Source organism: Leptodactylus fuscus, chromosome 3, assembly GCF_031893055.1.
Source record: "Leptodactylus fuscus isolate aLepFus1 chromosome 3, aLepFus1.hap2, whole genome shotgun sequence".
NCBI classification, from domain to species: domain Eukaryota; kingdom Metazoa; phylum Chordata; class Amphibia; order Anura; family Leptodactylidae; genus Leptodactylus; species Leptodactylus fuscus.
The window spans coordinates 75,498,051-75,518,452 of NC_134267.1; the positions used below are offsets into that span (position 1 = coordinate 75,498,051).

Sequence of the window (20,402 nt, forward strand, 5' to 3'; positions counted from 1 at the left end):
TAATAAATGCAAAAAAAAAAAAAAAAAAGTAAAAAAAAATAAATAAAATAAAAATAAAAGTATTAAAGTATTAGTAAATAAAAAGTATTAAAATTCAAATCCTCCCCTTTCCCTAGAACATATATAAAACTAATAATGTTAATACTGTGAAAAGGAAAATGTTTGTTTCGGTACCGTGTTAGCCAGTGGTTATGAAATATGAAAAAAAACAAAAAAACTTTTTAAGTCTTCAGTAGGTGATACCTTTTTTAATGGCTAACTCATAATGATGACAGAAGGTGTTTTTAGTTATATCTGAAGAAGAAGCTCAGAGGAAGCTTCGAAACGTCATATTCTGTCATCATTATGAGTTAGCCATTAAAAAAGGTATCACCTACTGAAGACTTAAAAAGTTTTTTTGTTTTTTTTCATATTTCAATACTGTGAAACACATACACGTTAATTATCCCTGTGTCCAAAAACGCCCACTCTACATACCTATAAATATATTTTTCTGTACGGTAAATGCTGTAGCAGGAAAAAAAAAAAAGTTGACTAACTGGCCCTTCCCCGAGACTGAGTCTTGGAATTCAGTCTGACTACATCCAGGCTAAGTATAGGGTATCTGCACTGCTCATATTCCGTCGGGAAGGGGTTAATAGGAGCACTGCAGATATGCTATATTCAGCCAGGCTGAATTTCAAGTGGGAGAAAAAAAAAAAAAAAAAAAAAACAGTCCTCAAGCTCAGGGAAGGGGCAGACAGACAACCAAAACACCACCTCTCCTTCCTCAGCGTTTGCTGCACCCAAAAACTCCGGCCATTTTAATATTAGAAATTTTCCAGTAGCTGCTGCATTTCCCCCCTAGGCTTATACTCGATTCAATAATTTTTCCCAGTTTTTTGTGGTAAAATTAGTGGGGTCGGCTTATATTCGGGTCGGCTTATACTAGAGTATATACGGTACTTGAACTGAATCCAATAGAAAATATATGGAAGATAGTAAAGCTCAGATTTCATAGGAGTCCACTGAACTTTCAGGATTTGAAGCATGTTTGTGTGGAAGAATGGGCCAAAATCACACCTGAGCAATGGATATGATTAATTTCTCCATACCGGAGGAGTCCTGAAGAAGCAAAAGCTTTTTAACGATGTATTAAATAAATTTCAGTAAAGCGTATTCAATACTTTCTCCGTGTCATTTCAATTTATTACACATAATTTAATGTATGGACATCTATGCAGGGCCGGTGTCAGCGCACGGCATAGTCGGGCAAGTGCCGGGGCCCACAGAGCCTCTGGGGGCCCCCCGGCACTTGCCTGCCCCAGCACTTGCCTGTCCCGATCTCAGCTCATCGGCTTCCGACGGACGCCGATGACCTGAATACATAGGCGATTAAAGCAGGAGCTGTGAGCTCAGCTCATGCTTTAACGCTGCCGCCCGGCTTCGGCGTGTGTAGGCGCGAAGTGATGACGTCACATCGCGCCTACAACTATGTGATTGGAGTGAGAAAGCAGAGAGAGGAGCGGCGGGGAGCGATGGAAGTAGAGTGTGTTTGTTTTGTATTAAACATTAATGTGGAACATAATGAAGGGGGCCCCTGAAACTGGGGGGCAAATAAAGGGGGGGGGGAATGGCATGATACTGGGGAAGATGAAGGGGGTGGGGAGAGAACGGTATGACACTGGGGCAGATGGGGGGGGGGGGGCGGCATGACACTGGGGCAGAGACGGGGGGACATGAAACTGTGGGCAGATGAACGGGAGTGGGGGAACGGCATGACACTGGGGAAGATGAAGGGGGGGGAACGGCATGACACTGGGACAGATGAAGGGGGGAGAACGGCATGACACTGGGGAAGATGAAGGGGGGAGAACGGCATGACACTGGGGCAGATGGGGGGGTGGAACAGCATGACACTGGGGCAGAGACGGGGGACATGAAACTGTGGGCAGATGAAGGGGGAGAACGGCATGAAACTGGGGACAGAGATGGAGGGGGGGGACATGAAACTGGGGGCAGAGGAAGGGTGTATATGAAACTGGGGGAGAGATGGAGAGGGGGCATATAATTTACGGGTGACTGTAGGAGGATTATACTGTGTGGGAGCACATGAAAAATGAATGAGAATGGGCGGAGTCAACATAAAAGTGGGTGGAGCTAAGTTTGCACATTTTGCCCCTCTTTCTACTCTTCAAACGTTGGGAGGTTTGGCGTTGGTGACGCCACACTCCTGCGTGACGTCACTCGCTTCATCTACGAAGCACAGTGTCTCGACTCCCCCGCCTCCTTTACAAGGGGGCCCACTGAGGCTCTGTCGCCCAAGGGCCCATAAAAACCTGGAGCCGGCCCTGCATCTATTGTTTTGAAATTTTTGCCTGTATGGACTGATTTGGATTGAAATCAATAGTACCTTTAAATATATATTTACTAAGAAAATTGGTGACATGTTCAATACTCATTTCACCCACTGCATATATTTATATATGAAAATATATTACATACATTAGTAAATAACGCATTTTTTTGGACTATAAGACGCACATAGGTTTTAGAGGAGGAAAATAGGGAAAAAATGGTAAAGCAAAAAATGGTAAAATATTTAATAAATGGGAGTTGTCACATTGACAGGTGACCCTGCAGCTGTATGGGAATGCATAGAGCGTTTTTTTGGGGGGCCAGATGTACTTTTTAGTTATACCATTTTGGAAAATGTCTATTGCTTAGATCGCCTTTTATTTAAATCAGAGGCAAAGCGGTGATAAAAAGAACACACAGCAGTTTGGCACTTTTGATTTTGACGTTCACCATACAGGAAAAATATTAGTAGTCCGAGCATTTTCAGAAACAGGGATACCTAATGTGTATGTGTTTCACAGTGATGTTCTACTTTTATATGTATTCTAGGGAAAGGGGGCAATTTAATAGTTTTTTTTTGTTTCTTACTATTTTATTAGCCCCCGCTTAGGGGGCTTGAACCTGCAATCATTTGATTGCAAATCCCATTGACGGCAATACAAGAGTTGGCAAGACACCTGTGGACCTGTGATTTTTCAAGTAGCATCGCCAAGCTCCTGCCACCATTGGTTTCCTGCAGCGGCAGGAGCGTGGCGATGCTGTGGTCCCTGACACACAAACCCTCCCAGGCATCTGCCGTTCTAGGACAGCGGATGCCGGGTCTATAAATATAATGGTGCACAGCGGTCAACATAGCAACCGGGTCTCCCTGTAGCTCTTACAGTGGAGATGCTGGAGCTAATGCCTGAGATCTCTGATCACAGGCATCCAAGACCTGCCCGCCCCCCCAAAAAAAGTTGCTTGACTCGAGTATAAGCCGAGGGGGGCTTTTTCAGCACAAAAACTGTGCTGAAAAACTCGGCTTATATTCGAGTATATATGGTAACTTTTTTATTTCTATTGCACAGTAAATAGCAAATAAAAAAGGAAAAATGCAGCACTGATGTTTTTGCATTTCCTTCTCACAATATAAATCATATAAAACAGTCATACACAAGATATACGCCAAATTGTTGCCTTTGAAAAATACAGCTTTACCGTCATAATAAAAAAAAAATAGGGCTCTTGAAATGCAATAAGAAAAAAAATGTAATATAAAATGTAATATAATGTAAAATATTAAACAATTTGTAAGCATAGTTTATCCATAAGCAAGTTATCTAACAATAAATTAGGCCTACATAAAAGAAATCTCACCTATGTGTAAGGAAAAGAAAAAATTATTGGGATTATGACAAACAAAAGTGTTTGTTGGTGGATGGACTGCCAAAAGAAAGCTGAAGATTAACTTCAGTAAGTCCATCTCCGGAGGTGATCCAAGTACTTCTTCAATAATTTTTATATAAGATCCACAAACCTCTTGAGGAATAGAGGTTACGTAGCCTTCCTTGTGTTCCTGAGGTGTAAAGACATTAAGATGAAGATCAGTTAAACATTTCAAACCACAATAAATATTAAAACAAAAAAATAATAAAAATAATTCTCTATAACAAGAGAGATCAGAATCGGGTATCTTGGGCTGAGAATGAGTCCTATGGCAATAAAAGAAACCATTTAAGGGCCCCTTCACACGGCGTTTACGCTCTGTGTATTCAGTCTACGTGCCGTGTACTCTGTCCATTTTACACGTGTAAAAATACACGTGTAAAATGTAGTTAGCTATTGAGTTCAATGGCTTGTTCGTATGACACGCGTCTTTTTGCGCGCATCTCAATGGCTACCTACATTTTACACATGTAAAATGGACAGAATACACAGAGCGTATACAGAATATACAGAACGTAAACTCCGTGTGAAGGGACCCTAAGGCCCAGTTCACATCTGCGTTCTGAGTGTCCGCTTGGAAACTTATATTATACGCATTAAAAAGTGGTTACCTAAGGGAAACCCACGGACCCCATAGACTATAATGGGGACGGTGTTGTTTTCCGCACGAAACATGCGGAGATAAAAGGGCTGCTTGCAGGAGCACAAAGGTGAACATAGCCTTACTGATGTTTTGGATTTTGATTGGTGGTGAACACCTGAGCACTGTTGAGCGATTGGAACTACGTAAAAATATTCTCACCTTCCTATGTTTTGTTATAAATAAAGACAGCTGGAGGAATTAGCCTTCAACTTTATTGTAAAATACCCTTATGTTAGTATGTTACCTGAAACCTGAGAGTGATCCTAGTGCCTGGATCTGGGACTGCACTCAAGGAAAACACCAAAACCACATACTACATACTCCCTACCTTTTTGTCTCACTATCCATTTCATTGTTCCAGATGGTCCCCAGTTCCCAATTGTTTTTTGGGTGCCTAAAGTGTATATAGAGAGTTTTCTGTGACTTGTTTATGGGTGAATGGGTATAGAGAAGTATGTGATTCTTATTCTTGAAACAAAACCCATCCTATTATCAAATAAGCAAATTCCCTATCACTTATTAAAAAAAAAGAAAAAGAAAAGGAGTTAAGACTGAAGTGTATATATGTATTTATTTTTGTTGTTGTTTGTTTTTTTTGTTTTTTTGTTTTTGTTTTTTTTTTTGGGGGGGGGGGTACCAGTATTGTGATAAATGGAACGTCTGTCGCCTCCTATAGTCTACCTTAATGAACGGAGGGCTTTGTTCTAGTTTTTTTTTTTATTATTGTTTTGTTTGTTTGCCTTGTAGATGTACAAAATCTGGAGAGATCAAGGGAATGGCTACCCATATACTTTTAGCTTAGATGTCCTAGAGTGCTCTATACTATGTTAACTAACTATGATGGGGTCCCCTTGCTTGGAATGTGCCCCCTATAGTAAATGTACTATCCCCTGTGCCCCCATTAAAAAAAACATGCACCCCAGCCCTGTGTCCCACCTTTCACAACTAGGCAGCAGGCAGTAATTTCCCAGGGGTCCTTGTGCACAGGTTAGCTATGTTTACTGGCAAGACAGTGGTGATGATATTCACTACACTGATTCCCCCTCCACTGACCACTGTTTGGCCTCAGCAGTCACGTGGAATGCAGGGCTTCTGGGGAACAAGCTATGGCAAATGACTGAATGGGCTGTAGCAGCGGACACCAGATGGATGAGTCAGGAATTTTTTTGTGTGTTACACCTGCCCTGGGCCCCTCCAATTCCTGGAGAACCCCTTTAAGCTATGTACTAAACCTGGGAGTACACCCTTGACTTCTTTAAATCACTGCACATTTGCTGAGAGCTCAGTGATGTAGCTCAATCAGCTTCAGTGCTAAGTGGTGTGCATAATCAGTAGATGTCAGGCCTAATTTTTTTTTAAATTTTGGGGGAGGGGTGTGGCATTTAAATTTTCACCTTAGACAGAAGAAAATCTAGAATCATCCCTGTTCATCATCAATGTTCCAACATACTGCTCATTAGTAACCGCAAATAAAGAAATGTTCAGCTCACCCACTTGTGAGCTGCTCATTGCCTGGTCATAAATAAAAGGGGGCACTAAATTATAGAGGTTATTTGTGGTCACCATCCAAAGACCATTCCTAATGCATAGTTTAGCAAAAAGCTAAACAATAGCCTTTTCTTACATCTACTTCACCAGTATTTAAAGAGCAGGTGCCTGCAAGAGGGGAGTAGAAGAAGAAATCAAGCTGCAAGCATGCTATTTCAAACCAAATAGTGTGCCTGTAGACAAGCTGGCGAGGGCCACTTCTATACTTTTTAGGATAACTGTGTGCAGACAAATTTTAGAGTTACAAATGTGATTTTGCCATAATTTTCATCAGCATTTTGCCTTGATGATACACATAGTTATACAGTAGCGTGGTGATATGCAGGGGAGGGCATAGGTTAGTGTAACTATGAGGAGTATGTACAGGGAAGGGAATAGATCTGTTAGTGACAGAAAGAAAGTGAAGTATCCTTGTAGGTTATGAATCTAACCTTGTGATGTCCCAAACCTTATCAGAAAGGGACTGCTAATTCCCCAAGGGTTCAGGGTTTAGGAAGAAATTCCAGCTTTGCCAAGCTGTTACATTTCTTAGTCATTGCATCTTGCAGTTACACATTTCAACCAAAACAAAGGAAAAATTGTAAGGCACTATGATCAAAGTGTAAAAGAATCAGGTCAACGGTACATAGTAACAGCAAATCAATCAAATACATTTTCAAGGGACTCATTAAAGCCCAACAGAGTCAGGGTGTTCAACTTATACATTCAGAACATTTCCCTCCTTTTTAATGGTTCAAACAAGTCACTAAGTTGGCTTGGAATTTGAATGAGTGGGATCACTGTGAACCCTTGAAAACTAAATTCATGAATGGTTTTAGCATGCTTAGAGACAGTGTTTTGGGGTATCCATTCACTACATTAGACCGGTGTTTGTTCAACCGTTCTCTAAGGCTCATGGTCATTTTCCCCACATACTGGAGGCCACACAGGCCCTCTAACAAAACATAACATAGAAAGAGGCACATAATATAATAATAATACATACATTTTATTTATATAGCGCCAACATAGCACTGTACAATTTCTAGGGCTGAATTATAGACAAAAAGATACATTACAAAAAATTTCCACTTCACACAATAAGACTGAAGGCCATGCTCGCAAGAGCTTACAATCTATGAGGAAGAGGGGGTATGTCACTACCTACCTACATAACAGTAGGTAGGGGTGACATAGGATGACGCATTACTTATAAAGTGGTCAGACAATTTTGTAATAGAGATTACTGTCATTACACAAACAAAACTGTATGAGCAGTCACATCCTTTTAAGCAATATAGTTAATAATTCTGTAAAAAACAAAAACAAAATAAAAACAAACAAACCATTCCTCCTCTTATAAAACAAGACAGGAGCTACTAACCCTCTTCCCAAGGCAAGAGGAATCTCCCTATAAAAAGAAGCATGTTGTTGGCTAACAACTCTTTAAAACCTGACATTATCCTCCTACTCATACAGGAGGTCAGTCCAGGAGCAGTAGGGTGTCATTCCAAAACCCAATTGCAAGGCAAACATCTCCATGACTTTTGGATATGGGATGTCCCTCACTCCTTCCTAAAACCACCCAAACTACAGTAAGTATTGACTTTGGAATAAATGCACAAAACACTTTATTTTGGGTGTCAAAATGGCCACAGCTTTATTAAACTCACAGAAGTAAAATAATGACAGAAGGAGTCAGGTGAAGTGCTAGACCATTGGGATTCACGAATACTGTGAGATCCCCAGCTGTCTGACATACAGCACCCGGCCAGACAGCAATAAATAAATAAAGGGGGCGGCACGCTCCGGCTTGCAATTCTAGCAGAGCCAGTACACTTTAAGGGCACCAACGACCCTGTGCTTAACCACTGTGCCCGCCCCTGGATGACGTTCCTATTCCGACATCCTTCAGGCTGGCCATTTCCAAAGCTCAGCCTGTTCACCACCATGAGGTTTAACCTCCTCTATTAGTTAAAATAAGTCCACAATAACTTGCCTGCAACTTCCACCTGACTCCTCAACCGCCACAGAAGAGGCCATTTGACACCTTAAATGGACTCGACCGCCACCAAACTGATTAGGAATGCTCTAGCCTCTAGAAACCTTATATACCACAAGTCTCCATACCATCTTCCCTACAGTACAATACAAGCTATGAATGTGGCTAAAAAATGCAGTTAGAAACTACTAAAAAGAAATAGGACTACAATACTGAAATTTCCATAAACCAGTATACACGGGGAATACCGCCATACCACAAAAATGTAATTGCCAACCATTTCTGCACTTAAGTATATACTTCCCCCTTATGAGGTGTGAGGTCCCACTTATGGTGGCAACTATATACATATGATATAGATGTATATACCACGTACGAAATAACACCTCTGCAAGGAACTGCCACTAAAACTAGAACTGTCGATTTAGCTCCATTGGCAACCCTATACACTGCCGGGAAAGACATGGAGAGTTCAAAGAAGGGTAGAGAAAATTACTTGCTGTGCGTCAGCTTCACCAGATACTACAGCAACTCCAGGGGACTTACTGTATTGAAATAACTCACCATCGTTGTTTGATGGGTGCCAAGCACATCAACAATAAAACAAGCCATTAAATGATGCTTAGCATGATGAGAATAAGCCCATGATCAGCTCGAGATACAGAAGTCTGTGAAGGCAGCGTGAGACCCTTTCCCGTCATCTCTCATTCATTGTCAGAGTACTTGATGACCTTTACCCTTAGCCGCATGCACCGACCCAAGGGCACCCAAACCGAAATTCGAGGCTGAAATTCTCTTCTTTGCTGGACATGAGCCAGCACCATCCTGATGCTGACCGTTCTGCAAGGGGGGGGGTTGCAGGCCTATATAGCTCCTGCTCGCAGAGCATGTGGTCATCATAGTAAGCAGTGCTGGGTTCCATTCGCTAACTGGCTGCGATAGACACTCTACTGCAACAGTGGCGGTATCAAACTGTTGGCAACCTTAAGAGAATATAAGTTGGTCAATATAAGCGGTCAAATACCTTCACTAAGATAAGTACAAATCAACAGAAAGGGTCCTTGAAGCTATAGATTGTTATCAAAAACATGCCCCCTTTTTTTTTTTTTTTAATAAATATTTTTCTCTCACTCTCCAGCCGCAACCAGCACCAGCTCGGAGGGCTCAATTTAGTGCACAGGCATGTGAAAACTGATAGCCATGACCCTAGGGATGTACCCTAACAGGGTCTTCTTAAAATTAATTGGTTTGCCATAACCAGGGGTCCATACCTTTGATGGTTACCCCTCCACACCAGGGGGCCATACTTCAGATGGCTACCCCTCCACACCCAGGGGGCCATACCTCCGATGGTTACCCCTCCACATCCAGGGGGCCATACCTCCGATGGTTACCCCTCCACACCAGGGGGCCATATCTCCGATGGTCACCTCTCCACACCAGGGGGCCATACCTCTAATGGTCATCCCTGCACTGGGCTACACCCGAGGTGGTTGCCCATTATTGGCCAAATTATAAGTAACTTCAAGGACCCAGTAAAAAAAAAAATATATATATTTAATGTCAATGGTGCAAATTATATTGCACAACAATAGCTATAGTTTAGGATTATATTTAAGAAAATAAATTAATAAATAACTATATTACATTCTGTTAAACACGCGTGATCAAGCTTGTTAGTGTATCGCAAACAACCTGTTACACAGTGGCTTGTAAGCACTTGTGTGTGTCTCAGTCCTAAGCCACCAGGCCCTTTAGGGTTACATAATAAGGCAAGGCCAGTGATAGTAACAAAGTAAAACACCGGTCTAAAAATTGGAGATCCAGACACACATGGTCATCTCTTCTACCTGTACTAGATCACTCAGCTAGTTAGACATGTATGTACAGTATTGTACTTATGTTGGGACTATGCATGCAAATCCCTTTACATATATATTCATACAGCACCATGAAATTAAAGGCTCTAAAAGAAATATAACTTATAAGAACTTAACTTAAAAGAAAGAATAACTTACATGGCTCACCCCACTGTTTAAGCAATAATATTAAGTAATACCAGCTCCAGAATAATTCTGACCCATGTAGGTAATACGGAAAAACTTAGCAGCTGTCAGTGGGTACATTATACTGTTATAGTACACCACTGAGAAATAACCCATCACATAGTATATGACATGGGACCGGCTGCATTATATGATGTAACATATAATATTGGTAATCTATATACTTATTTGGATACAGACTGTAAATGCTCCTAAATGAAGGGCTACACGGGAAGACTAAGAAATACAATAATCCGATGCATTATTTGTCTGATATCCATTGTCTAAATGTGTTGGGCCCTAATACGGAGGTCATAAATAGAGCATTAGATGCCATATAAGGAGGAGGAAATAATAACACAAGCACTTAACTATTCCGGATACAAACCCCTTCCTGTTGAGGGGGAGGTCCTTGGAGCTACAAAAGTCTGGCTGCCAATCTGTTCTACCACACCAAATTACCCCCAGCCGCAAGCACTGGCCCAGGAGCACCATAACACCCAGAATGGCAGATACCACACATAATAACCCACTCCCCTGGACACCACCCAGCAGGAGCCCATAGACCAGCTAGACCAAGGTAAATTAATATTAGGGGAAACTAACCACCATGTTTCCCCACCTCCGAAAATTTCAACCAACTCCAAGGACCCCCTCACCCCCCCCCCCCCAATTAAAATTAACCTTTATACAGTACCTTCTATAGGAAGGGTTAATAGTAACACAAGCACTAAACTTCTCTGAATACAAACCCCTTCTCATGAGGGGGAGGTTCTTGGAGCTACAAAGTCCTGGCCGCCAATTTGTTCCACCACCAATTTACCTCCAGCCGCAAGCACTGGCTCAGGGGCACCATAACACACAGAATGGCAGTTTTCCATATATAATAACCCACTCCCCGGGACACCACCCAGCAGGAGCCCAAAGACCAGTCAGACCAAGAGAAATAATCCCCACCATGTTTCCCCACCGCTTACAATTTCAAACAACTCCAAGAACCCCTCACCAACGGTATAGCCAGTATACACAGTATGACCTGTATACAGCCCTGAGAAATTACATAAAAATGATTAACTTTAACTTATCCCCAGCATGATAAGTATTAGCACAGAAATGGAGGATATACAGTACAGGGATTACAGTGCAGCCTCCATTACCCTCACCACACTGTACCAGGCTGTCCCTCTCTCACCACAGTGACCTCTCAGCTCCACCATAGAGAGCCCCTCAGTCCCCTGGACTTATGTACAATCTGCATTAATTGACTGTATATATCTTGAGGTAATACTGAAGTATACATTATATATCAGCAGTGTGTGACATGAGGGGACTCTGTGACTATATATAACCTGAGGTAATACTGCAGTATATATGATATATCTGCCATGTCTACAGTGTGAGGTAAATACATGAGGGGACATTGTGACTGTACATATCTTGAGGTAATACTGCAGTATATATGATACATCAGCCATGTCTGCAGTGTCTGTGGTAAATACATGAGGAGACTCAGCCATGTCTGCAGTATGTAGGGTAAATCCATGAGAGGACATAACTGCAGACATCTTGTGGTAATACTGCCTCATATACAGTATAGTTGGTGATACTACACTAGTGCTGTGTAATGTGAATGTGGTCACACCAGTCCTGTGTGAGGTGATAAATCTCAGTCTTATACTCCCTGATACAGCAGACATGCTTCATCCAGGTCTTGTGATGAGAAAGAGGATGAAGGTGGATGAGACAGGAAGTTACATCTATTCCTAAACTCCTCCCTCCCTACAGTGACACACTAAGCACTACATACTCCTAAAGCTGAATATACACAGATATACCGTTAAAGCTGAACCATTCTGTATAAATCTACACAACTACTGCACAAAGAAGAAACTGCAGGAGTTATTGGTTCCCCCATCCCAAAGTCATGTCCCCCTTTGCCGATGGCTCCGGGGGTGTCTTATCCGCCATACCATCCACATCTGCTAATGCGCCTAACAATAGACCTTCCTTCACCTCTCCTCCCTTTGTAAACCATCCTAACAGCCACTGGAGCAGACATGTGAGCAACACCAGACAACGTAGAAGATTCTCTCATTACTATTTAGAATACTCCGTTAACCATGACTAATATATAGATCAGGCTCTTTATCTATCAACAATTCCTATAAAAAAAAAAACCTAAAAAAAAAACCTACCACCTTAAAGACCTCTGAGTCATCATAGAGCTTTCCGTTATACTAAACCCCATGGACATGTACTATATAATGGATATAATGGAAATTACTTTATACACAAAAATCTAAGAGTCTAAAAAGAAAACTAGGCAATCAAGCAAAGCATAAAGAAATAAAGAAATTAAAAAAGAGCCAGGAGCTCTAGAGGAAGGGGGGGGGGGGGGGGAGAACAGCCAAGAGCTTCAAAAACAATCCTCGAATATCTTTTCTCCAAACATATTCTTCTCTCTCTACACGGTACCTATTGCACAAACCATCACCAGATTTGGCTTCTGGTACCATCTTTATACTGATGACACCCAACTATATACCTCATCGCATTACATCAGCCCTGTCTCGCTTTATCTGAAACAATCTCTCAAAGACTGAACTTCTGCTGTTTGCACCATCTAAGGCTAAGATCACACAGATTTTTTTGGACTGGAACCTGAAGCGGAGGCCGCCTCAGGTTTCGGTCCAAAAGACAGGTTGCCGTGACTGAAAGCCGGTGCACTGCATCGGCATCCAGCCGTGCACTCCGCTCCGGATTAGACCCAATAAATAGGCCTAGTCCGGAAGAGGGAGTTTCTTCAGGCTGAATCGCGAGGCGATTCGGCCTGAATAATGAGCATCTTGTTTCTTTTTTCCGGGAGCTGGAAGATTTCAATGGGAGCCGTCTTTTTAGTCAGGGTTTTGAGGTGATTACGGCCTCAAAACCCTGACCAAAAATCTCCATGTGAACTTACCCTAACAGACCCATCCCTGATATCTCCATTGCATTCTCCGACCCATCAATAACTCCTAGGCAGAATGCCCATTGCCTTAGGGTTGTGTTTGACTCAGTCCTTTCCTTCTCCCCCCATACAATCACTCACCATAAAAAGTAGAGAAATATTGTATCCTATGGTCATCTCTGGAGAATCAGAAGGAACTGCAAGGATGACAAAGATTATACTACCCAGAGCAAGGTCACTATATAACAGTTTGAATAAAAACACTATCCAACACTGCCTGACAGAGAAATAACTAACAACTTTCATCACAACATACTTTAATCAAATCTACTTTACAGAAATATTGGCCAGTGTGACCAGTATCTTAAAGATACTTTACCAGACCAACTAGCTACTACTTAAAGGAGGAGAAAAACCCTCAGAAATTACCTATTACCTAATAGATTGAGGGAGAACTCCACCACATCTGATGCACTTCGCAAATCAGTCATCCGAGGAAGCTATCGCTGTAACCATCCCAATTTTTTGACTATTGGCAACCATTGTAGCAGCTGCATAACAGGAGAATTATTTAACGTGAAACCGTTCGTAAACTGAGCCTCATTCTATGTTCTATATTTGTAAGGGAATGTTTTGTACAGGCTGAAAAAAAATCTGGTTCAGGATGTGATTTTTGTTCTGGTTTTTCCCACTTTTTTTTAGCACACTGTAAGGACCTGGAAACTTGGAATGCATCAAACATCACATTAAAAAAAAAAATGTGTCACATTTTCTGGTTTTCGAGATGCTATTTTTTATGTGGTTTATGATGTGGTTTTATTTTTTTTTAACACCATTTATGCAAAAAAAAATCATCAAAAACAACAAGCAATTTTTAAAGGGAAGTTTCCAGGCCCATAGTCTACTGCAGCAAAAAAAAAAAACAACAAAAAAAACACAACAAAAAAAGAGACAAAAACCGCGCTGTCAAAAAAAAAAGTGTCAAAAAAGTTTATTTTTTCCTGAAGCAGATTCCACCCCCAAATCCGAGGCAGATTACGCCCAGAATTCGACTACCATCGTTCTCAATGGGAGGCAAAGACTGCAGAAGGATGCAGCAAAAAGAAGCGTACTGCTCAAGAAGCCATGGCTAAAGACTCCCTGCTGATTAGGCCCATTCATCTGGGCCTAATAAACAGTGGAATGCAGCAACAAAAATACCCATGCACTTGAAAATGAAGAGGAATTTGCCTTCATTTTCCACTGTGTGAACATACCCTGCTTCCAGTATGGGGAGAGAATGACCATGAGCCTTAGGGTCAGTTCACACGTGAACTGCCCGCGTGGGTTTTGACACCGAGAGAGACGCGGTGAGCCGCGTCTCTCTCTTGTCAAAACCCGCCTGCCGCGACCATCGCGGTCGCGGCTTTCCCCTCCACTGTCGGCTCAAATGAATGAGCTGACATAGGAGGGAGCAGCCGGGGGCGGAAGCCACGCGGCTTCCGCCTGAAGAAAGGGCATGTCGTTTCTTTTCTCCGCTAGCAGCAGCCCGCCGCTAGCGGAAAAAAAAGCCCGGTGGTCTACATAGACCACCATTGTAAAGGGGCGGATTTTGAAGCGAAATCCGCTGTCAAAATCTGCCCCTTTGCCTATGTGTGAACTAGCCCTTAGAGAACTCTTACTATGTACAATTGACCCAATTTTTGAACACTCCAATCACAGTACTTTATGATTTTTCCTTTTTTTGGAAAAAAGGCAGTGTAGTGGAAATCTAGAAGGATATATGTTGCTTTAGCAGAACATAGTCTGCTAGGGATCCTTATTTAAGTTACATGGGCTGGAGGCAGGTTAGCAGAGGGAGTCTTCCAGTCCACACTTTTAGTCCACTACGGGGTTTTTTACCTAGTCCCAGGTGTTCTCAGGTGAGGCTCATTACTGGGGAAGGAAGCCTGGTTAAAAAAAAAAAAAAAAAAAAAAAAAAAAGGAGCTAACAAGTTTTATAGCCTGAGAGAGCACTCTCTTGTAATGGATGTTTGCACAGTTTGCTACTGCGTTTGGTGACACATTTTTGGACCTGCACTAGGTTAGTGAGACATGCTGCTATTTAGTTACAGCCGAGCAGGCTTAGTGTTTTATTTTGTTTGTATGGTGTTTTTCTTTGTTGAAGCACTATTGGAGTTTAAATCTGCTGCCTGTGTGAACTTTGTCAATTCTGATTACAAATTACAATTACAAATTCTTAAGTATAAGTAATTTGCTAAGTATGGCCAATTTTAGATGGGGGATGTAATATATGATGAGTGCGCCGGCTCCCTTACAGCATGCGCATACGGACATCATGAATGCACGTTAATACTGAGATTCAACTCTGTGCATATGCGTGGTGGTATTATCCATGCGCAAGTGTAGTTGAGAACGTCAGATGCCAACACAGATGATCGACACAAACATGCTAATAGTGGAATGTGGTATGTATTTTTTTTAGCTTTTTTACGAATAACAAGATACACTTTTCTCTTTGCTATATATGGTGAACTCATGGCCCCTATTTGAGGGGTGGAAAAATGAGAGTGGAACATTTAAAAATGAGTTTTGTTATGTGTGGTTGTATATTCCATGTGTTTGCACTTGAAAAAGGGCCTCTCTTTCCCTGAAAAGTGTTGTACCTGTGAAATTAATTAAAGAGCAATATTTTGCACATCTCTGTAATGAGTTGGTGAGGTTTTGTTTGCAGGGCTGTGTATACTTTTCAGTTATATCATTTTGGGGAATTGCTTTTGCTTTAATAATTTTTTATTAAAATTTTTAATCACAGGCAAAACAGTGAAAAAATGGCAATTTGGGCTTTTTTTTTCCCGCTATGGCGTTTACAATACAGGAAAAATATTTTTATAGATTTGTAGAGCGGGCGTTTTTGGGCACAAGGATACCCTACATGTATGTGTTTCACAGTATTTAACTACTTTTACATGTGTTCTAGGGAAAGAGGGGTGATTAGAATTTTTTGTACTTTTTCGTTTTAAAAAATTTTTTTTTTTTGCATTTATTAGACCCCCTAATTGCAATATATTGCAAAAAAATTGTCAAATCACAGCAGACAGTGTTGGGGAGCCTTTACAAGGCTCTCGGGTGTCATGCGACGTGACGTCGGCCCTGGATCTTGCTCCAGGTGCCGGCAATGACCGACAGAATGGTTGTTGGAGGGATTAATGTCCCCGATCGGTGCGGGTACCGACCGGGGGCATTAGTACTAAGTGTCTACTGTATAAATCAGCGTATATACACACTACGCTTTCATTGGCCAGTTACCTATTTATTATGGTCTGTCATTCACATTCATGCCATCCCAAGGAAGAAGGCTTAGAGCCGAAACGTGCGTTGGGGTTAGGAGAGTGGGCCAACCAGCTGCAGTTTTTACACTCCATCTATGGGTATGTAAACTTTTGATCTTATCCATTTACTACATCTTTTGCTCCAAAATCACTTGGTGTGTCACTTTTTTGATCCGTTTATAGCCCTACTGATTACTCCTAGCATGGAATAATACACTTTGATATACATTTTTTTGCCACATCATGTTCTTACTCATGTAATTGTGCTGTGCACTGGCCCTGAACAATGTTTAAGTACTATGTAGTTAGTGATGTGGGTCAGGGATGTAATATGTAGAGATTGCTAATACTAAAAATTCTCAATCTATTGGAGCATTTTGTTACATCATTGATTTTGTTCATACCCCTAATATGCTGGGTTTGTCCTTCACACCTACTTGTTGGTAGATGTTGTTTTGTCACCTTTTTAACATCTTATGTATTGTCTTTGTATAGTTAATAATAAAAAGTTTTTCTATATTTCAAGCATTTTCTACCTTTTGTTTGTTTACCCCCTGTATAAAACAGCGGCAACTTCCGGGCGGCTACCATAGTTAAACACCCGGCATGCGCCGTACTAGTATGGTGGTTGTCGAGAATGGGTTAAAAAGAAAATGGAGCTTTTGATCAATTAGGGTTTATTCACATAATAGTGAAAAACTTCTTGCAACATTTGTTACACATTTATTTTGAGAACATATGGAATTCAATGTGTCTATTCACATGTCTTTTTTTTTTTTGACGGTCCAATTTTCGCAATGACATATTCTATGTTTTGATGGACACACAGACCAAATTTAAATCAATTAATCTGTTTTTAACTGATATAAAACAAGTTTGACATCCATTAAAAAATGATCAGTAGGATGGGTCAAAAAAGAAAGGTCAGTGAAAATTTTATTTTTTTTCAATGATCGTTAAAAACAGATGATACTCCATGCCATCAAAACATGGAACAAAAGAACAGACCTACAACGGCCATTAACCCCTTGGTGTCACAGTCAGTTTTGGACTTCATGACACATTTCCTTTTTTCAAATATGAAGTGTCAGTTTATTTGGAACGCTTTAACTTTTCCAGGTGATTTTGAGAATGTTTTTCGTGACACATTGTACTTTGTGTTTGTTGCAAATTTGAGTCAATACGTTTTGTGTTTATTTATGAAAAATAGGAAATTTGCTGAAAATTTTGAAAAATATACAATTTCAAATTTTTTTTATTACAGTATCCTCTTTTTCATATAGAGTCATACCACTCAAATTAGTTAAAAAACAAGATTCACCATATATCTGCTTTATGTTGACATCATATTTTAAACATTCATTACATTTTTTTTGAACAGAGAAAGAGAGAGCACATGTTTAAAAGAAGGTGCTCAACCCAGTTACTGAAAGTGTAACAATTTTTTATTGGGAAAAAAAAAAAAAAAAAAGTTTAAAAACAATTAAAAGAAAAACAGACAGTGGAATCTAGAAAATGGCAGGAAAAGATTGTAATAGTTGGCAAGGGAAGATAAGCTAAAATCGCCCTGGTCTGAATGCTCACTGTAAAGCTGCTTGTGGCCACCCACATCAAATCTTATTGGTAGTAGCAATGAGAGGTTGTTGAACTGACTAACACAACATTGGGCAACTCGTATCCCTGAGCACTGCATAGGACCACTCCGTTTGCCAATTGAGCACTGATACAATGCTATTCCCATCCTAGTTTTATATTTCAGCAGTAATCTTCAAAGTAAGTTGCTCTTGTCCAGTAATATCACTCTCTTAGGGCTAGTTCACACGGAGCTAGTGACCGCGTATTTTGGTCCTGCTTTTGATGCGGGAAGCGCGTCAGAATCAGGACCAAAATGCGCCTTCCGTGGCTAACCGTGACTGTCGCGGCTTCCCGCTCCGGAGTAGGCTCAAATAAATGGACCTAGTCCGGAGGGATTCTCTTGACGCGGAGTGGCGATTTCCACCACGGTGTCCGTCTCAAGAAAGGGCAGCTTGCTTCTTTTATCCACGAGCAGGAACAAACCGCTTGCGAAAAAAGGTTGCTAGCGTTCTACACAGACCTCTATTGTGAGGGGGCAGATTTTGAGGTGGATTCCATGCCAAAATCAGCCCCCTCTTGCCCTGTGTGAACTAGCCCTTAGTATACACATATAGAAGGTTTTTCACTCCTTCCTAGTTCATGGACAGAAACAGCTTTGTGTACCAGTCATGTGTTGTCCCTCCTACCCATCTTTCTCTTTGAGGGTGTTCATATTTATTGTTTTTGGTGTGATGTATTATCATGTTCTTCTTGACTTGAAAAAGGGACCCCAGATCCCAAAAACTATTGAGATTTTCAGCTGCTTCAATGTTTATGACAATGTCATTACCTGGTCCCTTTGAATGTGTGTGAATGTGTCAGCTGGTTTATTTTTAAGTTTAGGAGACACAATCATCAACAAAATCTGTAATAATTAACTTTCTAAAATAAGAAAATATTACCAATTTAGCTCATAAAATTAGATACCTGTAAAACTTGAAAAGCAAGCAGGAAGTGATGCACCACTTTGGCTTTCAATAACCTCTTTATATTAAACACTTTGTAAGGATGGGTATCTCTGATTAGTATTTCCAGAGAGGTCATTAATGTTTTCCAAACGCCAACCTTAACAAAAAAAAAATATATATATATACACAAATAAATATATAAAAAAAGTTCTCTGACAGAATTCAAGATATTAGGAATGAAACCACTCCCTTAGTTGCATGGTGGAAACCCATCTCTCATTTGGGATTACTTACAAAGAAGAAAAGCAGTCCAGTCTGCCAGCGACCATATAAAGCATAGTAGAAATCTCCTTTAGGGTGCATTCAGACTACGTAACGCCGGGCGTGTATGAGAGCCGTACACGCCGGCATTACGGCAGACTGCCGAACACTTCCCATTCACTTCAATGGGAGCGCTCGTAACAGCGGCGTTTACGAGCGCTCCCATTGAAGTGAATGGGAAGTGTTCGGCAGTCTGCCGTAATGCCGGCGTGTACGGCTCTCATACACGCCCGGCGTTACGTAGTCTGAATGCACCCTTAGGGTGCATTCACACTGAGTAAACGCTAGCTTATTCTGAACGTAAAACACGTTCAGAATAAGTGGCGTCTAAAGCAGCTCCATTCATTTCTATGGGAGCGGGGATACGAGCGCTCCCCATAGAAATGAATGGGCTGCTTCTTTCACTCCGTGCAGTCCCATTGAAGTGAATGGGGAGTCCCGGCGTATACGGCAAGCTCTGCTCATGCCGGAGCGTACACGCCGGCACTCCCCATTCACTTCAATGGGACTGCACGGAGTGAAAGAAGCAGCCCATTCATTTCTATGGGGAGCACTCGTTACCCCGCTCCCATAGAAATGAATGGAGCTGCTTTAGACGCCGCTTATTCTGAACGTGTTTTACGTTCAGAATAAGCTAGCGTTTACTCAGTGTGAATGCACCCTTATTCAAACAATAGCATTACATGCCATGTAATGTCCCCTTGATAAAGATCCTGTGTCAATACGTGGTGAATGATGCTATTGTTTGAATAAAGAAAATTCCTATTATGCTTTATATGGTTGCTGGCAGACTGGACTGCTTTTCTTATGTATATATTAATTAATTAACATCCAAAACGGTTAATAGACATTTACTCAACTGGGGCAAAGCATCAATGTGGGAAAGTGGGAAAACTGGGAATTTGTTTTAATTAGAAAATCTAACTGCTAAAAAATCATAAGCATTTTCACTTGTCATAATAGTTCATCAAGGAGCACAGAAGTAGCAGTTAAAGGGGTTCTCTATTTTCTAAGGGAGCCTTCACACGGAGTAACGCTGGGCTCAATATGTGCTTGTTTTTGCTGCCGTAGAAATGCAAGGGCAGCGTTTACGTGGCGTTTTTTTTACTATGAGCATATACGCCGCGTATACGCTCATAGTAAAAAAACGCCGCGTAAACACGACAAACGCTGCCCTGCATTTCTACGGCAGTAAAAATAAGCACACATTGAGCTCGACGTTACTCCGTGTGAAGGCTCCCTAATACTGATGGGCTATCCTTATGGTTCTGACTGTCAGGCTATATAGCTATAGATCAGCTATTACCAAAACAACACTGTTC

The 20,402-nt window shown here is 41.2% G+C and overlaps 1 protein-coding gene across 1 annotated transcript in view; it reads right to left on the minus strand.

Moving 5' to 3' along the window:
• Window positions 1-20,402, minus strand: part of LYST (lysosomal trafficking regulator) — a 393,838-nt gene that overhangs the window by 178,537 nt on the left and 194,899 nt on the right. The window contains exons 19-20 of the mRNA XM_075267816.1: window positions 18,779-18,916; window positions 3,694-3,892 (exon numbers count right to left, since the gene is read on the minus strand). Of these exons, the coding sequence (XP_075123917.1) occupies window positions 3,694-3,892; window positions 18,779-18,916 (337 nt within the window). The remainder of the gene's footprint in view (window positions 1-3,693; window positions 3,893-18,778; window positions 18,917-20,402) is intronic.